Source organism: Centruroides sculpturatus, unplaced genomic scaffold (genome assembly GCF_000671375.1).
Source record: "Centruroides sculpturatus isolate CEXI.00-Female unplaced genomic scaffold, Cexi_2.0 scaffold12, whole genome shotgun sequence".
Lineage (NCBI taxonomy): Eukaryota > Metazoa > Arthropoda > Arachnida > Scorpiones > Buthidae > Centruroides > Centruroides sculpturatus.
The window spans coordinates 1,161,156-1,189,062 of record NW_019384438.1 but is presented as its reverse complement, the minus strand read 5'-3'; the positions used below and the strand labels follow the sequence as shown (position 1 = coordinate 1,189,062).

General features: G+C 36.9%; 3 protein-coding genes across 3 annotated transcripts; 1 reads left to right on the top strand and 2 right to left on the bottom strand.

The window, feature by feature from the left end:
- Positions 1-521: 521 nt before the first annotated feature.
- On the bottom strand, positions 522-917 carry LOC111620055. Its single transcript, XM_023361899.1, has one exon. The coding sequence runs from the start codon at positions 915-917 to the stop codon at positions 522-524; it is 396 nt and encodes a 131-aa protein (XP_023217667.1).
- Positions 918-6,565: 5,648 nt separating this feature from the next.
- LOC111620054 lies at positions 6,566-7,096 on the top strand. Its single transcript, XM_023361898.1, has one exon. The coding sequence runs from the start codon at positions 6,566-6,568 to the stop codon at positions 7,094-7,096; it is 531 nt and encodes a 176-aa protein (XP_023217666.1).
- A 187-nt stretch (positions 7,097-7,283) lies between these two features.
- LOC111620004 lies at positions 7,284-9,182 on the bottom strand. Its single transcript, XM_023361844.1, has one exon. It carries the CDS (start codon positions 9,161-9,163, stop codon positions 8,276-8,278), a length of 888 nt encoding a protein of 295 aa, XP_023217612.1. The 5' UTR covers positions 9,164-9,182; the 3' UTR covers positions 7,284-8,275.
- Between the last annotated feature and the right edge of the window lie 18,725 nt (positions 9,183-27,907).

Below are 27,907 nucleotides of genomic sequence, written 5' to 3'. Positions count from 1 at the left end.
GTGGATGGTATTAGGAAACATTTTTCATGGCGAGTTAGAGATTCATTTGGTGAAACAGAAATGTCTGTCTGATCTCCACATGTCTTTGTGGATTTCAGAACAGCAGCAAATGTCTTCTGTTTCACTGGTGCATTTAAAGTTACCATGCGTCATGCCTCTGGGTAAGGTAGATTGTTAACTGTTTTCACGCGCTGAATCTCTTTCTCTCTCTGCCATGCAGGGCATTTTCGGGAGTAGGAAGGATGTGAATCTTTGCAGTTGACACAGCATGGAGTGGTTGTACACTCAGTACCCTGGTGGCCTTCAACTCCACACTGTGCACATAAACTTTTGCCTCGACATGATGTTTGGGAATGTCCAAATCACTGTCATTTAAAGCAACGCAGCGGATTTGGAATGTATGGACGAACCAGACAGCACAGATATCCTGCAATGACAAATGATGGTAATGTTGGCTTTCCGAAAGTAAGAATGAGATGCTTAGTTGGTATCAACTTGCCATCTCAACGAATGGAGATGCGTCAGACAGCAATGACTCCTTGATCTGAAAGACCGATCTGTATATCTGATTTGTCTTCAGACATCAGATCAATCTCGGATATCACCCCACGTGATGAGTTTAGACTTCCATGTGGGGTGACAGTGACTTCCATGTCTCCAAGTGTTTTTGTTGCCAATAGATTTACTGTTTGTTGAGGTGAGGCTGTTTCTACCAGCAGGTCCCCTGACCTCGATTTTTGTATCTTTTTCAAGTGCCCAATAGTTGATTCAAATATTTTTTGAATAAGAAATGGAGAGCATTTTGACAGTGGTTTATCACCAGTCGCATGAACTATCAAGTAAGTTGCAGTGCTGGAAACGTTGGTTGTTACTGGAGGTAACTTATCCCTGTTTAGTTTTGAATTTTTGGAATCCATATTTAGACAAAACAATTCAGCTCCTAGTGACCCAACCCACCATGGGGCCCAACAAGGGGATGCCGTCACATGGGAGACTCCCATAGACAGTCACACCAGAATTTCCCAGGAGCTATACCCTCACAATGCAGTCAAGAAGAGCACATCTTGTCTGACGTGTCTGCCCGGTCTGCATCGATCGGTTGACTCCAAGCAGAGGTCAAGAATGACTCAACGACCAGCCGATTGACTCAAACGGAGCCTGATTTGAGCCTCCCGTTTATCCGAAGCAGGGGCCAAAGCAGTGTATTGGGGACATTATATTGCCCCTCAACTACCAGGATCCCCCTTTCCAGCATACGGGACACCACGTACAGCAAACACGTGGGTGGGCGTTCAGATCCCAGGGATGGTAAAGAAGAATTACTAAACCATCTCTGGGAGGTCCCCTCACCACGGACAGGAACCCACATCGAGGGGTTAAAGAACTCCAGACATCATTCAGTGCAGCTGACTTAGGCTTGCGTGAAGGCACAGACATTCTTAATTGGAGAGAAATAAAGTTATGGAAAGTATTTTCTGAAAATAATGGAACTTTCCGTAAGTGCATTTAATCTGAAAAATAATTAATTGATAATTTGCATGCAAGTATAATAAAATTGTATGACATTGGTTTTAGAATGTGGCAAACAAATTCTCATTATTGATGCCAATCATACTGATCTTCAAGAAACTCTGTTGTGGTCCACTCTCCATATCCTTCAAAAACATGCATAAAAAAAGTAAAGGTAATTGTGATGTGTATATATGATTTCAAATATTTACTAAAGTAACAGAACTTAAAAATTAATTTAAATATTTGCTAGCAGAATGAATCCATGCAGCAATAAAACTGTTAAAATATAGGAACTGTTCTACTTTCAGCACCGGGGTAAAATCAACGTTACACTACCCAGAACCTGTGATTGGTGCTCTATTTGCATATATTTTATATCGCTTGACAAATGTTTTCGAGCGATCTGTTCGCTCTTCTTCAGGTTGACTGAAAATTCCCCGAACGGAGTGTATATTATTTGTTGGGATCGGGTGTCGGTTCCGACTGGGTGGGTCGTTTCTGGCATGTGCGGTTGTGTGATGGGGGAGGAAATGGTGGGTTGGCATCTAACAGCAATTGCCAGACCAGAGACAGGGTCAGCTCTTCCTTCCAGTTAACGCAGGTGGTTAGCCAGCCAGTATTGTAGATAGCCGTGGCCTCCAGCCACCTGAGATGCTGTTGGTGGGGTGTGTTGATGATGATAGTAGCCTTCTCGAGTTACGCATATCATTTTGGATCCGTCGCATATGTGGCCAGGGCTGTGGTTAGCCTCTCGTGTCAGATATCTGCTTGGTGTTCACGCAGGCAGGTGCACAAGGAACATTTGGTCAAGCCATTGTATAGTAGGTCCGTGTTCTGTCTGTTGTCCCGGAGTGGGATAGAGTAGATTCCGGGGAGTTTGGTGCGATCGGGAGGGTCTTTATCGTTCCGAAGGATACAGAAAATTGTGGGGCATCTTCTGTATGCAAATCGTATCCCGTGCTCTCTGGCTATCTTCTTATGCACAGTCTCGAGGTGCAAATTGAATGTGATGGGGACCCATGCTGGGCTATCTTGCTGTGGGTCAGTGACATTTCTTGCGGTTAGGGAGTGTTTCTGGCATTGGTATCGTTCAACTAAGTGGCGTGTCAGGTTTGGGAACCCATGCTCTGTTGCTATCCTCTTGATGCGAACTAATTCGTTTGTTAGGGCTTGCTTGGTGGATGAGTATGAAAACACTCTCTCCACCAGTGTCCTAAAGGCGGCTGGTATGTACGTGGGGTGAATGAGAGCTTGTGGTATATGGCCATGTGGATGGTGGATAAACCCCTGATCTTTTAAGGGCAGATATAGGATCTCTGTCATTGGACAACAACCTTCTAAGATTTGGCCGTAAAGAAACCGACAGAAAAAAGGCATGTCACCTAAAAATACGGCAAATATGGGCGGTGACATGACCACAAAACGATATCACGGGCAGGACTATTGTGGATTCTTTCGGAAGATGTAATGTAGTAATGGGAAAGAATGATCTTTTTACCTTATTTAAGATGTAGATAAACTTGGCATTACTGTAGCCCGCCTCATTTACCGTATGGCAAATAATATTAAGTTCAGTATCAATAGCTGCTTGGCTGGAAGATAAAAGAAAGGCCCTTCTTATTAAAGGTGAAATTGCCGCATTGATGTAATGTTGTGGTTGGTATGCTGTAGCCGGGATTAGGAGAGGTACACTGCTAAATTTGTGGAATACAGAGTACGTAATGTTATCCTGGGATTTAATAATTTTTAGATCCAAGAACGCAATCTCATTTTCTTTGTCTTTTTCTCAGGTAAAATTAATTGTGGGATAAGTGGTTGCGAGAAAATCTTTGAAGGCAAGGAAATTTTCATGGATGTCCTGCCAAGCTATTAGAATGTCATCAACGTATCTAAGATACAAAAGAGGATACGTTATCGTGAGGGGAAATTAAAAAATCTTAAATTCAATATTCCTCATGACTAACTCTGCCAAGATTGCTGAAAGTGGTGAGCCCATTGAAACTCCCTGCTGCTGTAGATATATTTGGCACTTAAACTGGAAATAATTATTTTCGGAAATAAACAGTAGAGCTTCGCATAACTCTAAACCTCTTGCACTGTAAAACCCTTCCTGATTAACAGCGCATTAGCAAGCATAACAGCTTCAAACTGCAGCACTGAGGGGTAAAGGGCAACTATTTACATCCAACTTGTAGTAACTATACTCGTTTTGTGAAATGTTGGCACGACAACCATAATGTTGTCTTATTGTATTTTAGATCATCAATATTCCATCAGGGAAGGCAAGAATGAAACCAAACTCGCTAGAATGGTGTTACAACACCAACATTACAACAATACCCCAATGTGGAGCGAAGTAGCCATACTAAGACATTGCAATAACAGAAATCTTGTGTATATTTGGGAAGCCCTCCTTACCAACATATTAAAGCCCTGCAATACCCTCACACTTGATTTGCCCCCTTTGTGGATCAATTTGTATAACTATCTAAAACAACGTATCTAGATCCACAATTTGGAGGTGTTTAACACATGCGCATTATAACCGCGCATGTTTTCATTTAAAAATTTTATTATGTTCACCATTGCTTTCATTCCAAAACGTTAATACGCTTGGAACCATTTGTTATTTATATTCAAAAAATATCAGATAAATTATGCAAAGAGGGTTTTGCATTTACAAGTTCAGATTGTGATCACAAGTGGAGAAATCTCATAATTACATACAGAAAAAAATGTTGATAAAAGCAAAACATCTGGAGAAGGCAAAATAAGACAGGAATATTTTAAAGAATTGCATGAAACTTTTGGTAGGAATATTAACACAAATCCACCAATTAATTACATGAAATCTTCATCAAAAATTAATTCCAAAAGCAGAGATTTTATGAATGGATGTACTCAAAATGTGCTAACTGAAATTACCTGTGCCCAAAACAGAGACTGTGTTAGTATTACAAGTACTAAAAATTTGACAGTTCAGGTAAATCCAGCTCCCATGACCACTCAAACCTCTTGTACACAGTTATTGAATAATGAAAATGATTGTACAGCTATTCTGAAAAAAAGAGATAAAAGTGAATTAATTAAAAGTAGAAAAAGAAATCGAAATGAGCCATCATTATGGTATGTTGAAGATATGAAACTCAGGGATAGGAAGAGAGAGGAGAGAGAAAAAGGAAGATGAAAGAGGGCAGGAACATAAGGAATTGGAGACTAGGAAAATACAGGTTTTGGAAAAACTAGTTGAATTATTTACAAAATGTACCAAAAACAAATTCAAGTTGATAAAATTTTTATTTGCAATTTGTTTTGCTTAAGGTTGCGTACACACTAGGCGTTTTTAAATGCGCGTTTAACGAACCAAGAGTTCTGCATAGACATACACACTCAAATGTGCGCTTTTGGCCAAGCGCGCGTTAAACGCGCATTTATAGATTTGCAAAACGTGCGTTATAAGAAAAATGTCAGCCGAGCGCTTTGAGATATATGTGCTGCCATGTTACTGTACATTCGATCGCACGTTTTCGGGTAGAGTAAACGTACGTTGGCCGAAATGGAGAACGATCACTTCGATACTGATCTATTTATTGATGAAATCTAAAACAGACCAACCATTGTCAAAAGACTTTATAGATATTTTAAAAGAATTAAAAAACTTGGGTTTATTTTGTCTAAGTTTTGGATACAACGTCGCAAACATTCCATGTGTCAGTCTATCTCGTAATATTGGGTGCACCCTAAATTCTCTTTGCCTCTGCCATCGTCTTTTATAGCAACAATGGAGGAGGGGCACACAAGCAATTACTTTCACGTCCATTTCCAAACTGAGCCAGTGCGTATGCTCCACTAAACACTCTTCTAATGCCGAGCTAACGCCTGGTGTGTATGCTGCTAATGCACGTTTAACGCAACGCAAAATGCCTAGTGTGTACACAGCCTAAAACTAATGTTGATATGAATTATTTGTACTTTTTTTTCTTAAGAGAATATTTGCAGTAAATTAAATTCACATTAGACCATAAGTGTTATTAATAAAACAATACACAAAAATTTAGCTAATTCTTAAAACAATTTAACCAAAAAAATGGGATTAAATGTTTAATAACAATTATTATAGTTTATATTTATTCAGATAAATAAGAAAATATGATTATACTGCAAGTCATGACAAAAATAATAATGTCATACACTCTCTAAATTAAAAAGGTAATCTGCAATTTGATCTCTTTTATGTGCACCACTGGCATTTTTATCAATATTTGCATCAAACTGTTCTGTACTATGGCAAAAAAGTAAATTCAGTTGATCATATATATCAAATGTAGAATCATTATACATAATACCTACGCTATGTAGAATGCAGGCACGTACAATCACATCTGGAACAAATTCCCTTCTTCGTACAGATATAAATTAGCTTCTGAAATCGTCCAAACAGATGTGCAAAGGCTTGTTCTATTGTGACTCATGTAGAACTCAGAATTGTATTGAAGAACTTCTGCTTTCTTGTTAAATGGCCATTGTTTTTATATGGTGTCATTATTTTATTAGCAAATGGGTAGGTACAGTCACCAAAAATATGGCAGTCTGAAGGGATAAAATCCTCTCTCTCTTCCATATTTTTAAATAATAGGCTGTTCCTAAAAACTCTAGCATCATTTGCAGAGCCTGGTCAACCTGTGTAAATGTCCAAAAATTTCAAATCATGATCACATATAGCCTGTAGGACTACACTAGTATAACCTTTTCTATTTATATGATCATTTTTTTCTTCTTTATTCACAGAAACAGCAATATAGGTGCTGTTGTAACTTGATCTGAGTGTCAGGGCAAAGGTGGAAATTCCTACATACTTTTTTAATGTCTGAGGGGAGTTCTTCTGTAGTTGTCACCCCAGCCAGTTGTATCGAGAGGGAATAAAGTTAATTGTTAATTAACTATGTGTTTTTATGTGAAACAGTGTCGAAAACAAAACGGATATAAAAGTGGCAACGAGGATTAAGATAGAGACTTACCAGCGGAAATTACAATTTGAGATTAAAAGTCATAAATGTCGAGCCCAGGAACATCAACCAGTGCAGTTCGTTTCGAGCCATTCAAGATGGACAGCCAGTGGAAAACTTACAAGGACAGCTTTAATTTTTGCTTGAAGGCAAACCAGATTGAAAATGACCAAGATAAGTGTGCTTTATTTTTTACTGTGTGCGGTGAAGCTCTATATGAACTTGTAGTAACACTCATAGCCCCAAAAGAAACGACACAAGTTAACTTCAATGAAGTACTTAACGCTCTTGATAGCCATTTTAACCCAAAACCTAGTGAAATCGTTGAATCATTCAAATTTAACCAGAGGTCGCAAAAATCAGGAGAGGGTATCAACAAATATGTCGTGGAACTACGGAAAATTGCAATGAATTGCAACTTCAGCGCCTCACTAGAGCGTATGTTAACAGATAGGCTAGTGGCTGGTTTAAGGGATAAAGGAATACAACACATGTTATTGGCAAAAACGGACACTACTTATAAGGCCATTTTGAATGCAGCAGAGGCAGCATCTAAAGATGTTAGCCAGCTTGGGTAAAACGGAAACAACGCCCAAGTGTATAACTTAAAGGCAGACTACAAAAGAAAGAATAAGTTGGCCATATTATGCTGTTTTCGATGCACCAAAAGCCATAACCTGAATAATTGCAGATTTGCTCAGGTAATCTGTAAATTCTGTGGAAATAAGGGACACACAGAAAAAGCATGTATCACGAAACAAAAGTTGAGACCAAGGAAGAAACCAAATTGGGCAACAACAGAGAGAGGTATCCAGCCAGAGAGCCAAAGTACACTGAATTGAGGAACATAAAAATTTAACATCGAATCAGGTAGGGGAATACTGTATACATCTCTATTCAAAATACATGAAAGTAGGATACCATCCTTAAAAATCTAAATTCATATTGAAAATATACCAGTCATGATGAAAATTGATTCAGGGGCTGGGTACACTGTAGTGAGCGAACGGACCTTAAAAGAAATTAAAATCCAGCAAGACAAGTTAGAACCGAAAGAAGTCAAATTACAGACATGGGCGGATCAGAATCTGGAGGTTGGTTGGTTGGTTAATTTTTTTGGCACAAATGCCAGGCAGGATATACTGTGCCACGACACATGGTACAATTGAAAGTAGAAAATAAATAGGGAAACATATATACACATAAACAAAACATCACAGTTTAACCATTAAAAAGTCAATGATAATATAAATATAAACTCTAGAATATAATGAATAAATAAATAAATAAACAACAAGAAAAATAAGTAAACAAACAACAACAAAAAATATATACAATAATTTAGATATGCAACTCAAACTAAATAAAACTGTACGATAAATAAATCATCAGATTTCCCTATACATATTAATGACTTTTAGAAAGTCCAGTATATTATCCAGATTTGGCCTCTGGCCCAAAATGTCTATAAAGCTTGCATTTCCGAAATGCTGTCTACGACTCTGATCAAAAGCAACACAGTTGCAAAATATGTGTTTAACACTTACAGCACAGTTGCAGTGCTGACATACTGGTTCGTCATCTCCCTTCAAAAGGTATTAATGAGTCAGTCGAGTGTGTCCAATTCTCAAACGAGTCAGGATAACCTCAGATCTCCTATCATAATGCCTATTATGTGTCCAATTTTCTACCAAAGCTTTGATCTCGTGAAGTTTATTGTGGATTTCTGCATTCCACATGATCTGCCATCTCTCTGTTCAAATCACCTCCTTCAATACGCATTGTATGCTGTGTGAAGGACTTGCCGACTTAGCAGCTGTATCAGCTTCTTCATTACCTCTTATACCCACGTGGCCTGGGACCCAACAGAACTTCACAAAAAAATTTCTCGTAGTGAGATGACTAATTAGTTTTCGAATTTTAATAACTATGAAGTGAGAACTACGTTCATACGAGATCAAAGCCTGAAGTGCACTAACTGAGTCAGTGTAAATCACGCAGCAACGATGACCTTTCTGATTTATATACTTTATAGCTAAATAAATAGCCTGCAACTCCGCAGAAAAGATGGAAGAATTCGGTGCTATATGTTCTGCCACAATTTCATCCTGGCAAACAAAGGCTAAGCCAACATAATTATCTGATTTAGATCCATCGGTGTATATAGGAATTAAATTCCTGTTACGATGCTGAATTTCTGCGAAGTGCTGTCTATAGACGTAGTCTGGTGTGGTTTCTTTAGGGAACTGCTTTAAGCTTAAATCAACATCGATCGGTGAAGTTGACCAAGGTGGAATACTATTAACCTCAATATGTGAGATGTTGCTTGTGTCTAGGTCAATCGTGCTGCTCACATTCTCCATTCTAATGTCGAATGTAGGGACACAACTCGTCCGAGCGGCAAATAATCTTTTCAGCTGAGTATCTGGACAATCAGCTGTAAGATTTTTCTGAGATTTTTGTTTAATGTAATAAAAAGAAGACAACTGTTCTCTCCTGAGAGATAGTGAAGACTCATAAGCATCCACATACAAACTTTGAACAGGGAAAGTTCGAAATGCACTGGTGCACAAACATAGTGCTTGATGGTGGATTGGATCCAGCATCCGAAGAGTAGATTCTCGCGCAGAGCCAACAGCGACCATAGGCCTTCTCTATATCAAAAAACACAGAGCTAAGTGCTGTCGTCTAACAAACGCTTCGCGTATACATTTTTCAAGGTTTACTAAGTTATCAGTGGTACTTCTGTTCCTATGAAAACCACTCTGATGTGGTGAAAAGTATTCATTTTTCTCTAAGAGATACATCAGACGTCTGTTTACCATCCTCTCAAAGAGTTTACACAGGCAACTTGTCAGCGAGATTGGTCTGTAATTTGAGGGATTCTTGTGATCTTTACCAGGCTTCGGAATGGGAATAATGATAGATAGCCTCCAAGAGACAGGAAAAGTATGTTCTGTCCATATTCTGTTAAACAGACACAGCAGATTATAAAGGGAATTGTTCGAAAGATTTTTAATCATGCTGTAGTGGATTTTATCCGAGCCTACAGCACTAATCCCTGAGCAAGAGATCGCTGTATGTAATTCAATTCTAGTGAAAGGCACATTATATTCCTCATTAGATGAAGAATGGAAATTTAAATATTGTTTTTCACTTTGGGCTTTATAAGCATGAAAATTTCTTGGATACATAATATTGCTGGATGAAGTAGAAAATGTTTCTCTCAACAAATCAGCAATACCCTGTATATCGCTGACTATTGTGCCATTATTTTCTAGCATGGACAGAGAACGAGAAGCATATTTCCCATTAATTTTATGGATTTTATCCCAGACTGCTTTTGAGCTAGTGGAAGATGTTATGCTAGAGACATACTTCCTCCAAGAATCCCTTTGGCTTTGCCTTCTTATTCTTCTGGCATTTGCTTTTGCTTTTTGAAAAGCTATCAAATTGTTAGTAGTGGGGGTGTAAGGAACCAAGTCCGAACATTATTTTCATTTACTTTTATTTTGCTTATTATTCTATTTTTGTTTGGGGCTTATGTTTTGTTAGGACGAAGGTTTCCTCACCATTCACCTTAGTAACTTAAAAATAGAAGAAAAACCAACTCACCGACGAAAGAAAAGCGCCATAGAAAAACTCGCGCACACTTACGCTTCCCGAGCAGAAAAAAGTAAGTCCGCACCGAGAAAAGGGGGGAAGACCCCACAAGCACGAATTAGGAACTCGCTAAACCTTAAAAAATAAAAAACGTCCCGAAAATTGTGAAAAAGAATAATGTAAAAGGTTAGAGAGTATTGTCGGAAAATAGGCTGCCAGACAAACGAAAAAAGTTTATTGTTAACGTTAAGTATGTAAATGAGGAGAGTGATCTCATTCAGAATTGTGACGTCACCTCACACTATAAATCCCGAGTCTCAAGTGAAGATGAACGAGGTGAACTCCNGGGTAGAGTAAACGTACGTTGGCCGAAATGGAGAACGATCACTTCGATACTGATCTATTTATTGATGAAATCTAAAACAGACCAACCATTGTCAAAAGACTTTATAGATATTTTAAAAGAATTAAAAAACTTGGGTTTATTTTGTCTAAGTTTTGGATACAACGTCGCAAACATTCCATGTGTCAGTCTATCTCGTAATATTGGGTGCACCCTAAATTCTCTTTGCCTCTGCCATTGTCTTTTATAGCGACGATGGAGGAGGGGCACACAAGCAATTACTTTCACGTCCATTTCCAAACTGAGCCAGTGCGTATGCTCCACTAAACACTCTTCTAATGCCGAGCTAACGCCTGGTGTGTATGCTGCTAATGCACGTTTAACGCAACGCAAAATGCCTAGTGTGTACACAGCCTAAAACTAATGTTGATATGAATTATTTGTACTTTTTTTTCTTAAGAGAATATTTGCAGTAAATTAAATTCACATTAGACCATAAGTGTTATTAATAAAACAATACACAAAAATTTAGCTAATTCTTAAAACAATTTAACCAAAAAAATGGGATTAAATGTTTAATAACAATTATTATAGTTTATATTTATTCAGATAAATAAGAAAATATGATTATACTGCAAGTCATGTCAAANCTAGGTATGTACTGTACTGTACATTATCATTAAGGATACAATCTCCCTCATTGCTTTTCTCACCACCGAGCACATCCACACCACTTTCCGCTGGGTTAAAGACCACTCGGCGGTCGCCGGCAATGAAAGGGCTGACTTCCTAGCCAAGAAAGCCACTGGCCACTAGCAGAATATTACATTTTGTGCTATACCGACCAGCTGGATCAAGAACAGGTTTCAAGACCACGCTTTTCAGTTATGGCAAAAAAGGTGGGACTTCGAACTAACTGGCTTCTTTCCTAATCTTCAATCCAGAAGGAAAATGGACTTCTACATCCCAAACTATCACTCAACTCAATTTGTCACAGGGCACGGGAATTTCAAATGCTACCTATGCAGGTTCCTTCTCAAAGGCGATGGATTGTGCGACTACACTTTGGACATTGAGGCCCCTCCACGTCATCTTCCTGTGCCCGAAGTACAAAAACCAACGGAAGCTTCTGGCTAATGCAATGTACACAGAGGGCTACCACTGGTCCTGCAACTGCCTGGACTTCTTCAACACCAAGAACACTTTTGCGGCTTTCTCTGCCTTCATTAAAGAGTCAGCAGTCACCCTCCCGAACTTCACCTATAGTTGGCCTTCAACTGCTCACTAGCCAACCTTCACCTGCTTGATGTCGTTTCTTCATGCGAAGGCTTTTAGTGTAAAGCCCACTTTTGTCTCGCGTGTTCATTCTGTATTGCGTTTTGGCGCCTGTAATTGCGCGTTGTGCCTACTTTGTTTCGTGTTAGTGTTTACCCTTTGACATGAGTCAGTTAAAAAAAATAGAGAGAAAGGGAGAAAGGGAAGAAAAAAGAAAAAAATATCACTCGTCACGCCTGTTCTGTTTTGTCACGCTTAGTGTAATGTTTCCATCATGCCTTATGTCCTGTTTTGTCACAGGTAGGCACTTGTCATGCTGTATTCATTTTTTTCTTTGTTTTACAGTGTCTAACCACTGCGTTATCCTTTGGGCAACCTTATATCTGTATTCAACTGGGCTTCGACCCACACTGTGAACGTAAATGTTTCTTTGGCCAGTTTCGGATCCTGGTTGCCTGTTCATGTGACTTACTTCCCACTTTCCTATCTTCCTTTCCTCCTTCCCCCCTTCTTGGTCTTTCGTCTCTCCTCCACCCTCATAATCCTTCACCTCAAAGGCTAAGCCCAAGGTACGGCCTCCTAATTATTTGCTTGTATTGTATTGTATCTAAATACAGTAATACCTCGACTTACGCTACCCCGACTTACGCGAACTCGGAGTTACGCGATTTTCAAATCTCGTCGATTCGTCTTTTGTTTGAGCGCCACGCAACCCTTGATTACTCACTCCCCCCACACTATTGTTCGGCTTACATGTTCGGACGTGTCGCGCGAAATCCACACATAGCTACAATTTATTTTGTGTTATTTATTTCTGTGTTTGTTATATCTACGGAGACTCGAGAGACTCTACTACGTCATCCAAACGAAGTAGAACTAATTCTTCCGCATCAAACAAGAAAAGAAAAACTTTATTTTTGGAATGTAAAGTTAACATTGGGGATGTTCGTAAAGTCGAACGAGTTAAGCGAGAATGACGTCATCGTTATTCCTGTTTCGTTAGACTTTTCAAACGATTTGTTACTAACGCGTTTAACTCGTTTGACTTTACGAACGTACCCATTATTAAAGAGTTCGATACAAAAATAAAAATTTGTGAATTGGCAAAGAAGTTTGATCTACCGGAATTGTCGGTCAGAACAATTATAAAAGGCAAATAAAAACTTCTCGAAGCTGTGAAAAATGCTCAATCTTTAAATTCAAGCATCATTCGTAAACGTCACAGTATTATCGCTGAGATGGAAACAATGTTAAAATTATGGCGTAATAATCAAGTAAATGTGAAAAATTGTAAAATAATATAGGCCTAATTTGTTATACATATGTATTATCTAAGATTTTATTAAACATTTTTTTCTAAATTATTGTTTTCTTTAGTCTCCGGCCCCAATTAAAAATTATTTGTATGTATTTATATGCGAAATTATACCCCAACTTACGCGGTTACCCTCGGTCCCACCTATCGCGTAAGTTCGGGGTATTACTGTATAAAGATGTTTTTAGTATAATGCCAATATATGATTTAACTGCTAAAAATTAAAACAAATATGTTTTAAAAAGTTTTCGAAAAATTGAAAAAATAGGTTTTAAAGTTATTTCTTTAATAGCATATAACAATACTGTTAATCGTATAGCTTAATTATTTTCAGTTAATAAAATTTTAGTTATCAACTCCTCATCCTTTAGACAGGTGGAGATAGTTATTTTTTATTCTTCATTCTGTTCATATCATTAAGTGTATTGGCAATAATCGGATAACTAAAACATCTGAAAATAAATCCATTTAATTCCTGACATGGATGGTGATGATTATAAAATAAAAGAAGCACAATTTAAACATCTGGAAATAATGTAGGAACTGGAAAACAATCTTTAGTGAAATATGGGCATTTAATTTCAATTAAAGTATTATATCTATCTACTATTCAAAAACAAAATGTTAAATTAGCATTGCGAATACAATAGAGCGTCGATTATCCGAAGGTCAATTATCCGAAAGAATTCCAGTCGGCAAATTTAAATTTTCGCCAGTGCTGTGGCGCTGCAATCTTTGGCTATATCTTCGGCTACTCAAATATTTTACGTTTTTGATACTAAATTAACTTCTGAAGTATCATTTTTTATCGTTTTTATATTTTCAATATATTTATTTTGTTTGTGCAAAATAAAAAAATAATTTTTAACGATATAATAGTCTTCGTTAGGCTTAATATCGACGAAAATTCAACGCGAAGCGACACGCAACGGAGAAAAATTTCAACACGGGATAGGTTAATATATTTTTTCGTCCATAATCGGTTATCCGAACTATCGATTTTCCGAACAACCCCAGTCCCCAATTGATTCGGATAATCGACGCTCTACTGTACTAGTATTTAATGAAAAAAATATTTCTGCTTTGATGTACAGCAAGCGATAATCGCAGTACGTTCCCGGATATGAAGATACATGCACTTTTTTGCATACATTTATAACTTGGTGGAAAATTGTAAATGGTTGCCACGCTTTTCAAGGCCGAAGATTTAATGAAGAATTTAGAGAACCAATAAAAAACAGATACTTTACAGATTGATTTTCTCACTCAGATGATTTTATGGCTAAAAAAAGTGGAAGTTAACATTGTCGGTATCAGACACATTGACATCTGAAACATTTCGAGCATTAATTATAACAAATGAGGCCTTTGTAAAACTGATTCCATATATGATTGATAAGTACAATCTAGAATATTTTCTGTTACAAAAGTTTCAGAATGATAATATAAAAAACGATTTTGTTGTCACAGGCAGTTAAGTGGGTCTAATTATTATATCAGTTATACGCAGTTATTACAAAGTGAAAAAATTAAAATTTAAGCTTTGTAATTTTAGATATCAATATCGTCTTTGTAAAGGGCATGTATCTATCAGCGTATTCATCAAACCAACGCATAGCCCACTCTACATCCCTGCTAGGTTCAATGACCCATATCGCTATAAAATGGCAGTCTTTCGTGCCTTGGTTAGAAGGGCTTTTCTATACTGCGACAACGTTATAGACCGGGTTAAAGAGATCGAAAGAATTATGCACATAGCAGAAACCTTAGGATATAAGAGAAACATTATTGTTGGTTTTGTTAGAAAGTTGGAGGCAAGTGATGAAAAAGTCTCTAGACAAGGTCCTACTAAGTACACAAAGTTTACATTCAACAAAGATTTAGAAGGCGTTATGAAGAAAATTTCGGGCATTGAAAATTCAACGTTGATCTTGAAAAGAGCTCCGAATTTGTACAAAATTCTTAGAAATGATAAAGGGATTATTAAAAAAGAATATAAAGCAGGAGTTTATAGGATCCCCTATGAGAACCAGCAGTTAGGATTAAAAAAGGAATACATAGGAGTTACAACGAGAAACCTCGGGGTAAGAATCAGAGAACATGAATATGATGTTAGAAAACGATCTAATACAACGATATTAACCCAGATGGCTCAAGCCCAAGGATCCGTGGTTGAATGGGAGGAAGCAGAAGTCGTCAGACAAGTACACCTTCCAACTTTAGCGAAAACTGCCGAAAAAATGGAAGTATACAGGAGCAAACTTAAAGAAAGATGCATTAATGCCAGAGATGCAGAGGGTCTTCCCTCAGCTTGAAAGTTTGCCGTTAAAAAGCTTACAAGTAGCTCATGAACCGAAATATGATCCATAATCGATTTAAAGGAAACTTAGTAGTTTCTATTTGGCTATGATGAATTGTATTAGTGTTTAGTCATTGTAGTATGTTATTTATTTTTACATTTATATTCTTATTAGTTGATATGTTATCGATTTTTTGGTATTTTTGAATTTTGAACGTGTTCCATTTATGATGTATTCCATTTTCGTACGTTCTAACCTGATGATGATCTATTGAGTAGGTCTAAAACGTTCGTTTTTAACAAACTCTTTCAGCAACTAATAAGGTGTTGGTTACTGGATTTATTTTTTTACTGAGTACGATTGTGTTCAATGTTAGAAAGGTTTATTTCAATGCTATTGGATGTAAAAATATGACCCAAAAATTTATTGTAGTTTTTAGATTTCACGTTTTTTCTTACTTTAACGTAAGTCCTTATGTCAATGAGTTGTTTAAAAACTTTTAGCGTTAACTTTCTCAATTGATGCTTTGTGTTCGCCCACAACAATATGGCGCCCATCGAACATTCAGTATTTTCAAAATCGCTCAAAATTGAATGCATTACTTGTTAGAATGTCTCAGAGGTCGAGGCAAGACAAAATAGCACTCTTAAGAATGTGTATCTATCCCAAGGCGTGTTAACTGTCAATAAGTCTGATGATCGCTTATGTGAAATCCACTATTTTTACGCCGATGTCGGAAAAATCTTCGTAAACAACTCCGAGGAAAAACCCACTCTTCGCGAGAAGTATATCGGAGGTCACCGATTGTTTTCACATTATGGTGGGAAAGTTGACAGTTAGCTGATCGGAATGCACTGTAAGTGTCAACAGAAGTCGATCACGTGACTCATTTCACACGAATAACGTATAAAAGCTCGAATCCCCGAAAGCTCCGAGCGATCCCTCGGAAGTTATACTTGGTAGATGTGCTATATTTGTCTCCATACTCCGGACCGAAAGGACATACGACCAACCACAGCCAATTGAACTTCCATCGCCATTAACGAACCTATTCAACGAACGCATATTAGACATATCCGCATACAGCAGGAGTCGGCAACCTGCGGCTCGCGAGCCACATGCGGCTCTTTGGATGTGAAGCTGCGGCTCTTTAGTTCCATACGCAAATATTATTTATTTTATCAAAAAAAAACATTTAAAAATCGTTCTGAATCGATTAACGAGGATTAGGCACCAATTCTATCTCTCAGCCACTTGTACTCGCTTTGCATCGCACCCCTCCCCGTGACACTGTCGTCAGTCCGTTGGAAGCTCTCGAATGACGCCGTCATCGGATGTTTCTATGAGGTTTAATTCGCTTTCGACGCAAGACAATTCTGAATAAATATATTAGTTTTTTATCAAAAAACTTTATTTGTGCGAGTACTATTTATTGTTGGCAAGAAAAAATTTTGTGGCTCTTTAAAAACTTTGAAATTTTGTAAATTGTAATTTTTGNACTCCGGACCGAAAGGACATACGACCAACCACAGCCATTTGAACTTCCATCGCCATTAACGAACATATTCAACGAACGCATATTAGACATATCCGCATAGAGGTATCTGTACTTTTTAGAGCTTTGTGAACTCTCTCTCAGACTAGCAGGTAAAGCTATTAGAGCGTCCCTTTTGTATAGTGAACTTATTTAATCGCATTTAACCTATGTATCCTAGCTTAGTTATATAAATAAATGCTTGTTTACTTTTTAAACCTGTCTCCTGTCTCTGAAGGACACCTGCCGACTTACCGACGCACTCCCCACTCAAATTTTTGCCCTCCTAGCCATCTGACTGGCCGAGAACGGGTTTTACCAACCTGTTGCAGAGTAAGTGGTCATTTGGGATAAGCCCAGTGGCCCACTGCTAATCTCACACTTAGTCACTCTAACCTACCAAAATCCCTTTTCTGCTTCTAAAACTGTATAGTACTTGGCAGTTCCTACGCGACCTGCTATTTCTTCGACTGTGTTAAGCAGAAAATAACATCGTTTTATCGCTTTATTGATATATGTCGAATCTAAATCTAAACACAAGCGTACTCTCTCCCATTTCTTCGCGACCATTAATAGACTAACTGCATGGATTGGGCGTGGTACTGGTTTCAATGTTTTGAACTTAAATTAAATGTATTGTAGATCATTGTTGCCTTCGGTCCAATAGCTTACATTAATGTAGCAGCCTGCATTTTACTAGACTTCGTGTGTAACTGCATAGCTACCGCATAAAATTCAAAGGCTTGCTTTCAACGCCTCCGTTTGACCGCCATATTTTCTTCCATCACCTCTAATTTCCAACGGAAGGCGATCTATTGTAGAATCCATATCTTGTGGCATATTGAGGCTTCATTCAATGTGCTTCTCTAAAAACAATAAACTTCTGACACTACATATTAACAGGGCAGTCAGTCTGTTAATGACTGGAAAACGTAATAAATAATTGAGGTAGAGTAAAACACACTTTTTGCACTTCTAAACTAACATTTCTTCTTTTAGGAGTCTCCTACTGCTGAGCGCCCTCTCGTTATAAAAAGTACAAAACATAAATTGATTTACACTTGACACTCCCTAAAGCTATATAACGTCAAGTACAGTACTGTACATCACGAACAATCAAATGGGCTGCTCAAAGCCAGAATAATTACTGAATAGTTAAACGCGAAAGCCTTTTAGTGGAGCACGCAGCGTGAACCCCGATTGAGTCCTGTAAGCAAGCTAATTTCTCGGGATATATCTCGCGAAGAGTCACATGTATGGTTCCTTTGACCGTTTTGTTCCTATGGATATGCTCTACAGCTCTGTTAAGTTCTAAACAGTGTAATTCACATTTGCAATTGAACCGGATTTAAAACAATGAACATATAAAAATACTACAGACCAAATTACAAAAGTTTAGTTGTTATAAGGAAAGTAAATTAGCTCCTTATAATTGTATCTGATAACATAAAACTATTATTATAAGAAACGAACCACCAAGACAATATAAACAACGCAATAACTATACACAACTATCGGAGCTGCACGAATCAAAACCAAAATCTCAAATATAAGATAAGAAGTTTAAGAAAGATCACCAGGTGGTGAAGGGGCCGTGACGTTGAAAGGAGCAGACAAACAACGATGAATGACAAATGTGGCTGTAAAAATATCGTTTTCGTGCATTTTCCTTTCTTAACATTAAAATAGTGTGTCCTATGTTAATCTGGAAGGAATAAGCTTTCCAATAGGAAATAATTTTAAAAATCGGTTTGGTAGATTCCGAGATGATCTCTAACAAACAAACAACGTTCTCGTTTTATATAATTCTTCCAATAATAGAACATACAGTAATTACGTAGAAACTCATTATTTTCATGTGACTTTGATGAAATGTTCTAGTACGTTTAATACCAAAATATCAACAATCACTGTATTTAATCCGTTTGGAAAAAATGATTTATAAACAAAAGAATTAGATATTATTAAAGAAAGTAGGATGTCAAACATTAATAATAATAATAAAAAGTAATGATTGGAATCCATGAAATTTGCATAAAAATACGATCAACGAGTAAAAAGAAAGGTTTACTAATAATGCATAGTATCTTACTATTAAAAATAGGACATGAGTAGGACCTAACTGTAAAAGAGCGGATCAAAATTGATGCATTTCACCAGGAAGGGAGAAAAGGATAGATAAAATTTTGGGAAGACTTCATTCAACAATCTCAAAGTATCTCAATAATAAAGAGCAACAAACAGGAAAACGAAACAGTAGACGCAAGCGTTAAACAACACCTAGAGAACGATGTACAACTGTTCGACGTGCACAGCAAGGAAACAGATTCGTTCAAAAAATTAAAAATGAATTGAAGCTGAGCTGCATTAAGTCGTCAGTACACACAATGTTTTGAGATAAACAGACAATGTTTCTTTTATAAAAATGGAGACAAGCAATTAGCTCAAGGAGAAACAGAAACAACCTCGATTATAGTTTGCCAGAAACAACTTTGAAAGAGAGGAAGGGTGGCGAAAAGTAATTTTTCGGATGAAAAAAACTGGAATTTCGACGTACCTAGTGGTTTTAAGCATTATTGGGTAGACAAAATACTAGATCAAAAGCAGTACTCAATGAGAATAGCTGGTAGAGGTACTGTCATGACTTGGGCGTGGATTGGAAAGACAGTTATACTAGTATTTATTGGAAATCGACACAACTCTCAAACTTATCTGGAGCTTGTCTGAGGGTAGCTCCAAACTTATTTACAGAAAATTGCTGGACAGGACTATGAATTCATGCAGGATGATGCAAGCTTCCATGTATCAAAATCAACGTTATCCTTTTTCATAGCAAGAACGTCGGACTTTTGGACCGGTCACCTTTCAGTGCAGATTTAAACGCAATTGAAAATCATTGGGATGTCTTGGTTTTCCAAATGCACAGCAGTAGAAAGCAATACAAGACCATCACTGAACTGCAATCAGAGATTGCAGTTCAGTGATGGTCTGCAAGAACTGCAAGAACTACAAGAACTGCAATCTCTGATTAATTCAATGCATAATCGTATTCTACAAGAACTGCAATCTCTGATTAATTCAATGCATAATCGTGTTTTTCAACTTGTTTCTAAAAATGGTTGCAAAATCAGCTACTAATTTTAACTTAAAGATAGCATAAGTCAAGATGTTCTATTAACGTTGGACATTCTATGTTTGCATCTGGCTCTTTTGTTTATTATTAATTTTTCTCCAAACTTGTAAATAATTGTGGAAATCTTGTTATAAGATGTTCAAAAAAATTTATTAAAGTTACATGAAAATAATAGTTTTAGGCAGCACTGTATGTTCTATAGAGGGGGTGCACTTGACGTCACACGACTCCGCTTACGAAGCGCGCGCTATATTGGTTGCTGTTGGTTTGGTTGTCGACCTCGATATTGTCATCTAACTCATATTTTTTCAATTTTTATTTTAATTTATTATGGTTCATTACATTACCAACTGAACTGCTTACAGTTAGAACTAAAGATTCTGTAACAAACAATTGAAAAAATTGTCACAATTTGTTGTGCTCTAAAAAACTTATCAAAGAGTGTAGTTCCATTTGATTAATATAATTTTAATTTATTATAAAACAATTTGTTATTTGGGGGTGGAAATCTTTTGTCAACTGAAGTTCCAATAATACGTAAAATAAATAAATAAATTTTAATTATTAGTCAAATGAATTACAATATTTATTCAATACTGTAATACTTTCTGGGTTTTCATTTTTTTGCTTAAAAGTTGCAATTTTTACATCAAACTAAACAATTTGCTGTACAGTAAAGTATTTTATTCTATAAAATTTATACATTTTCTGAATCTTTTTGTGGGAGTAGAACTGGCTGGGAAGAACATTTTTTTTTACAATTAGCTGTGGTAAAATACAGTGGAAACTGATGGAGTCTCTATATCTGCTCTATGCACTTCATAACAGAAGCAGTTATTCTACCTGATCTATGCACAAACCACAGCTCGCTTCTACTCTGTGCTAGTGTGTTTTCTTTAACAAAATCAATTTCTTCATCTGTCAGATGCAAAGTTTCAAATACTGTCCCGCAATGATTTAACAGCTGATCCCAGGGTAAGGCAGCTTTTTTGGCATCAAATAGAGTTGTGGGTTCTTATGGAAAGATGAATCGACATGGTTTGTAAAAGAATTAGAGTAACCCGGCATCACTGACAAAATTGCAGCAGTTGGATTATGAACAGACATTTTTTTCAAAAACTGCTCAAATTCTCTCTTACTAGGTTTGTTTATGTGAGCTCTACCACGGACGTAGAACTAAGTTTACGCCACTTACTGGCCTATTCCGTGAGAATAGTTCTCTAAAGTTTCGAATCGCGAGATCCGATCTTAAAAGCTACATAGGAAGGCGGTAATATTTAGGCTTAAGGAGGATTAAAGACTGTGAGGTCTCTATCCCAACGTCAGGTTCCCGACACCAGTTTGTCAATTGATCGTTCCGCGGACAAACACGCGTGCTATTATTTTATAGATCTGATTCAAGAAATAATAATAATGAGACATCCTTTAACAAATTACAAGAGTAAATTTAATCAATCATATATATAATTATGACTATACACTAACGGATTAATACCATTATAATAAGCAAACGAATGAGAGACAATTAATTCAAATCACAATATATATNATAACGAAAATGTGAAGTAGAGAATATATAGAAAATAGATGTAAGGTAAAATTTAAGAAGAATTAAAATATATTTTTATTCTGTATATTAAAAACTAAAAGATGAGCCCGGCGTTGCCCGGACAAAAAAATAACACCAGCAAAGATTAAGATTACCACAAACAAATAAACGTAATAACCTCCGACGGTTATTCCGTAATGTTATATATACAGGAAGAGGAGATCAGACCGAAGCTCCGTTTTTTCCTTACAAAAATTGAGCCAGATATCCCAGTATTTAGTTTCTCACATAAGACTCAGGGATTTCATTAATAATTTAATTACTGTAATTAAATGTAATTTCATCAGAATTCGTGCTTCTATGTATGCAAAGTATAAATAAAAAGATAGATTTAACGACAGTAAATTGTTTTATAAAGATTTATTCTGCCAAACATAGCGAAAGTCTGACATAAAGTATTTGGTAAGTAGTTTATAAATTTTATAAAGTAAAGTTACCTCCCTACTCTATAAATCACTGTTACTGTAGTAATGGTTGGCAGTTAGAAAATTTTACTACTAACAGAGATAAAAAATTGGGCAGTAGGTATAAAAACGTTTGACTACCCCTGCCTTAGATGAATATGGGGCCAAGACCTTGCTCATTCCAGATTTCATATAAGACATTTAGTGTAAAACATACCTGATGTCATGTATTTTGTTTTCATTGTGAAGCACATTAATGGCAATTACACACTCCATTTTGGGAAAAATATGTCACATCAGTTTTAAAATGTGTTCAAGCAGTTGTGGTTTGTTCTGATGTAAATTTGACATCATGTTGCACCAAATTACTGTGTGTTGTTCCCTACATTTTATACCATAACATGCACCATTCAACTGAAATACAGTTGANAAAAATATTATATGGAATTGAACGAAAATGAAAATTTGCTTGATAATTCAACTACGCTTGTTGGAGAACAATAAAAACACTACACTCAACAAGCCACCAATAAAACTCAACTGCCTAACCTATAACCAAAGTCTCCTTTTAATTTGTTTTTAAAAAAAAGCGCTTGACAAACTTGCCCCGTATGCCGAAGTTGCCCCCGTCTTCCCTATATATAAGTCGAGAGATATACGAACTTATCCTTTAACCGATACACGGTCGAGAGAGAGAGCTTACAATATCACTATTAAACATACAACCTGGTTTAGTTGTCTTTCGTCTTCTTCTTGGGTTGGCAAAGGCGCTTCGTTTATAAAGTTCTCAAACTTCATTCCATGGGAGGTCGAAATGTGCACAAAATTAATGTATATTTTCTAAGCGCTAACTCTAGATTTATTCTATGTGATTCGACTAAGGGCGTTGGCCATCAGGAGAAATATGTGTGGAGTCCTGACTCTTCCAGATCTGTCGATGAACTCCCTGAATTCTGATAAATTTCCTCTATATGTGACCATCGGCGACCAATCATCATACAAAGATTCTTCCGTGGGAACGAACGGAAAGGGGGATATTTGAGGGGTAAACATTTCCCATCGAAGCGAGATTTTTAGCAGATAAGGGAAAAACAGAGGATGTTCTAACTTCTCTAGAAGGAAGTAGTATCTGTTATCTATCTTTCCCACGCTGAAACGTTATTTTTCTCACCCAAACGAGAGAATATTTTATAACAAAAATTTAATATTATTTTGAAATTATTAATTTAGACCCGGGCCTATTCGGATCTCACATTTATAGAAGTATTCCAAGTTTTATCACTTGACAAATAAGGTTTCTGTATATTTTTTTCTTCAAGGCTTGCCGTTTACTTGCACTTGCAGCTGACGTAAAGTTTAATTTTTGTAGTGGTTTGTAACCACAATCTTTTACGTGTGGCACAATCCAATTATTTGGTCGGTCAGTACATGTCTGGAAGCTCTTATTTTAATTTATTCCGCAATGGCAAAAAGAATAGCACCAACACGAGAGCGGGAGGAAGATTGTCCAGCTACGCAATTGCAATGCCCAGTTATCGCCTCTCCATTTTTCTTAGCTAAAACCCACACTACTAAAGCTGGCTGCCGTAGATTTTGTGAGTGATTAACCTGTGCACAAAAACAATGTAAGAAACTGTGGTATTTATTTCTAATAATATATGTAAACAATAATAGGTTATTAAATCACGCTTCTAGCCCACAACATAAATTAAGATTAAACTAATTAGCCTAATAAACCCTCCTATTTATTATTGCCATATTTATCATATCAGGGACTGACTGGAGCAAAATAGACTAAATTTTTACAAAAAAATTGCCTTTAATTAACCGCAATCAAATTTTTAGTAGAATGCATTTCAAGAATCTCTGTATGGATGTATTAGGCTGATGTGGGGTCTTTGTGCCTGAAATATGCCGATGAGTTGCTTGAAATGCATTCTACTAAAAATTTGATTGTGGTTAATTAAAAGCTATTTTTTTGTAAAAATATAGTCTATTTTCCTCCAGTCAGTCCCTGATATGATAAATATGGCAATAATAAATAAGAGGATTTATTAGGCTAATTAATTTAATCTTAATAATAGGTTGTTAGACTCGCACAACACACAAAACCATGGGAACAAAAAAAAATTTGATGGTAATTATAAATACAACTTAATCAACTTAAAATGTGACTAAATATAAAATTAAATTCGTCTTTATATAACGCACTTTATGTTATGAGAAATGGAAAGTCTGAAATGAAGATACGTACAGTACCTTTCCTACAAGCAAAATTAAATCATTACGAACGGATCTTGATAAAATTTCACGATGAATAAACCCGCTTGTCAAATAATTATGAGCATCGAGTGATTTGTATGCCTTCATCTGATCTAGTGTGACAGCGTTAGTTGTTAAAACTAAATAATTTACTATGTCTCCATGTTCTATAGTGGGCCACGTGGTTAAATCGTTAGATGAAAAATCCGTGGTTTCATTCCGTATGGATCCCATCCAATAAAAGAAATTTTCTCTTTATATTCTATCAAATTATTATCTTTTAAATCGGCTGCATAGCCAGGTAAAATGCTTTTCTTCCACGTTGACATAATAAGCAAACCAGCGAGGTAACGTCAAATCAGCAACTAATATGGCGGAGGATTGTTTTGGTGGGCGGTGCGAAGACGTTATATCACGTGACTGCACTCCCTCTATTACCATCAGAAGGACTTCTTGTAAGTACAGTGAAAACTGCTTAGGCGACCACCTGCATTCGACGGGCACCTGTCAAAACGGGCAAAAATTTCTGGCACGGAATAGTTTATCCATAGAGTCTTCGTATAAGTTACCTGTATTAAACGACCACCCGTGTAACGCGACCGCGGGCATCGATTTTTGGTCTGAAACAACATACAACATCCATAATAAGCGACCACTTTCGCGAATGTATCTGGTGTAAACTATTGTAAGAACCCATCTCAACAACGTTCCCCTCCTAATACAGTAACACTCCAACTTACGCTACCCCGACTTACGCGAACCCGGAGTTACGCGATTTTCAAATCTCTCCGATTGGTCTTTTGTTTAAACGCCACTCAACCCTTGATTACTCACCCCCCACACTATTGTTCGGCTTACATGTTCGGACGTGTCGCGCGGAATCGACACAGCTACAATTTATTTTGTGTTATTTATTTCTGTTTGTTTTAGGGGCCGTCCATAAATTACGTAAGGTGTTTTGGGGTGGGTGGGGGTCAAGGATTTCTTACAATTTCTTACTCAGGGGTAGGGGGTAATAGATCTCGTCTTACGTAATATTCTTATTTTTATTTTTTGATCTCGTTGAGTGGTGGCGTTTTGAATTTGGCTTCAATTTGGCGGTTTCTATNGAGGAATAAACACACACTACTGTATTTTTTAAGTAGTGAACACCTCACACTGTTTGAAGCTTTATCATAAACAACCCGTTTCTCAGTTGGAAGGTCAAAAAGTTTGCTTCACTTATGGTTTTCTTTTTTATCACGTATTCTGGAGTTCTGCCCCATGGAAGAATATCTTTACCATCAGAAATCTTTGATTTAAATGTATCCCTCTGTAATATCTGCCAGGTTCCGTAATAGAAAAGGTTTTAGCTACTGCAAAATATGTAAGAAACTGCTTCTGATTTCGCCCGATATAACCTCTGCGATTACTTCAACGGTAAAATTGAAAGTTAAGAATGCCAGTTGAATATAACAACAGTGCTTAGTTTGAGAATCTTCTGCACGTTTTTCCAGGATCAAGCTCCCCCGAGAATAATGAGTCAATAAATAAAGACAGACAATCTAGCCAGTATTTAAAGGCCAATAATAAAAATGTTACGCATTGGCCTATAAGAATAATTTATACCAAACGACTTCATGCAGAAAACTCAGATTCAGCGAAAAACCATTCCCACTAATCTGTGTTTAATACTATTTGTAGTTGATTCTTCGGCGGTAAGGGGCCGTCCATAAATTACGTAAGGTGTTTTGGGGTGGGTGGGAGTCAAGGATTTCTTACAATTTCTTACTCAGGGGTAGGGGGTAATAGATCTCGTCTTACGTAATATTCTTATTTTTATTTTTTGATCTCGTTGAGTGGTGGCGTTTTGAATTCGGCTTCAATTTGGCGGTTTCTATTAAGAACGCTCGTTGTCTTGTCTGACGTGATAGAGTAATAACGCTAGCAGATTCATGCTCTACACATTTTTTGTTATGGGAGAAAGTCCGTGTAGTGGTTTCTTTCTCTTGTTTTTTATTAGAATAAGTACACCACTCCTATGGATGTTTAACACTAAGAATACATAAACCAAAATACACGATACAAAGTAAACATAAAATTAGTATTCGGCTTTTAGTGAAAACTAAAATGTAAAACTAGAAATTATAAATAGTCTTTTCGTCCATATTTTTTGAACATAGTTGTAAAAAGCATCAAACAGTGGCTTCTGAACAAGCTTATTTAAGTGGACGTGGCCACTTGAAATCAAGTGTAAAGATTTCTAATTTCAGAATAAGTGTATGTTGATTGTAAATTGGACAAAGTCTAGGTTTTCTGTAGAGCAAAAGCAAGAAGCAGTTTCTGCCCGGTTATACATCGCCAGGTAGCTTCTAAAATTACCAGGCTCAGTAAATAGTTGAGCAGTAGCAAACATTAAATCGCTAAGTAGTGATGAGAATCTACATTCAACACTAGAAAAATAAAGTCGTGTTATTCTACAAGTTTTACTGCTCAACTACTTTTACTGATTCCACTTTTGCATAGCGTTGTCATGAATATAATTTTTAAGGCTGCTACATGAGAGAAGGATGTGAGTGTAGTCCGAGTCAGTTTCCTTTGCAGCTGACTTAGCCTCAGTGTTGGAGTTTTCATTTCCTAGTACGCCAGTATGGCCAGGAACAAATATAAAAATTATCTTATTTACAAGATTTTTAATATGGTGTTGGATATATGCGATTTTATTCTATTGCAATTGGGATTTAATAGAGCTTTCAGGACAGACAGAATCACTATAAATGTTGATAGACAGAGTTTTGTTTGGTAGTGAAGTGGCCCACTGAACAGCTTGGTAGTCAGCATCTTGTTCAGCTTGATAGATGGAGGTATATGGGTTGTATCTGTACCTTCTAACATATTTTTGGCAAAATATGTAAGTTTGGAGGAAGATAGAGATACTTGAGCCGACAAGAAGGGAGCTTTTGGACCCATCTGTGTAGATATTGATGCCTGCAAGATTATCCACGGANTGTAGGGCTATCGACAGTGAAATATAAAAGATATTGTATTTGAAGAGACGATGACATCTATTATTAGATAGATGGCAAGAAAAAGTACTGTATTTATTTCTAACCAAAACTTCCATTTTGTTTGTTGGTGTTTGTGACTTACCGCGTAGTTATGTCAGTTTTATCATCGCGTGTAATAGCCGGGTTCTTCCCAAGCGGACTGCCTGTGCAAACAGAATGACGTTCGACTGGAGACAATCACAATCCAGATTATAGGTAAATCGAGATCGAAGTGAGTCGTGGATTGTGTTCGAACGTAGTATTACTGTGGAACCGGTGGATGGTTCGAAAATTTTACTACTAACAGAGATACGAAAGTGGCGGTAGGCATATAAAGGTTGACTATCTCTGGTTTAGATGTCCCCAAGATTATATCAGATGACGTACATTTGATATCTTACACCGACTTCTTCCTAGACAGATGTGATCCCGTCTCTGCACTTCCTTCGAATCTACATTGCCGTAAAGGAGCTAAAATGTACTGTAAAGAACTCGAATATTATCCAGTTTATTTCTATGAAAAGTTGTCCACAACTTTCATTCAATTATTCACATTCAATCATTAAAAGATTTCTAAAGTTGATA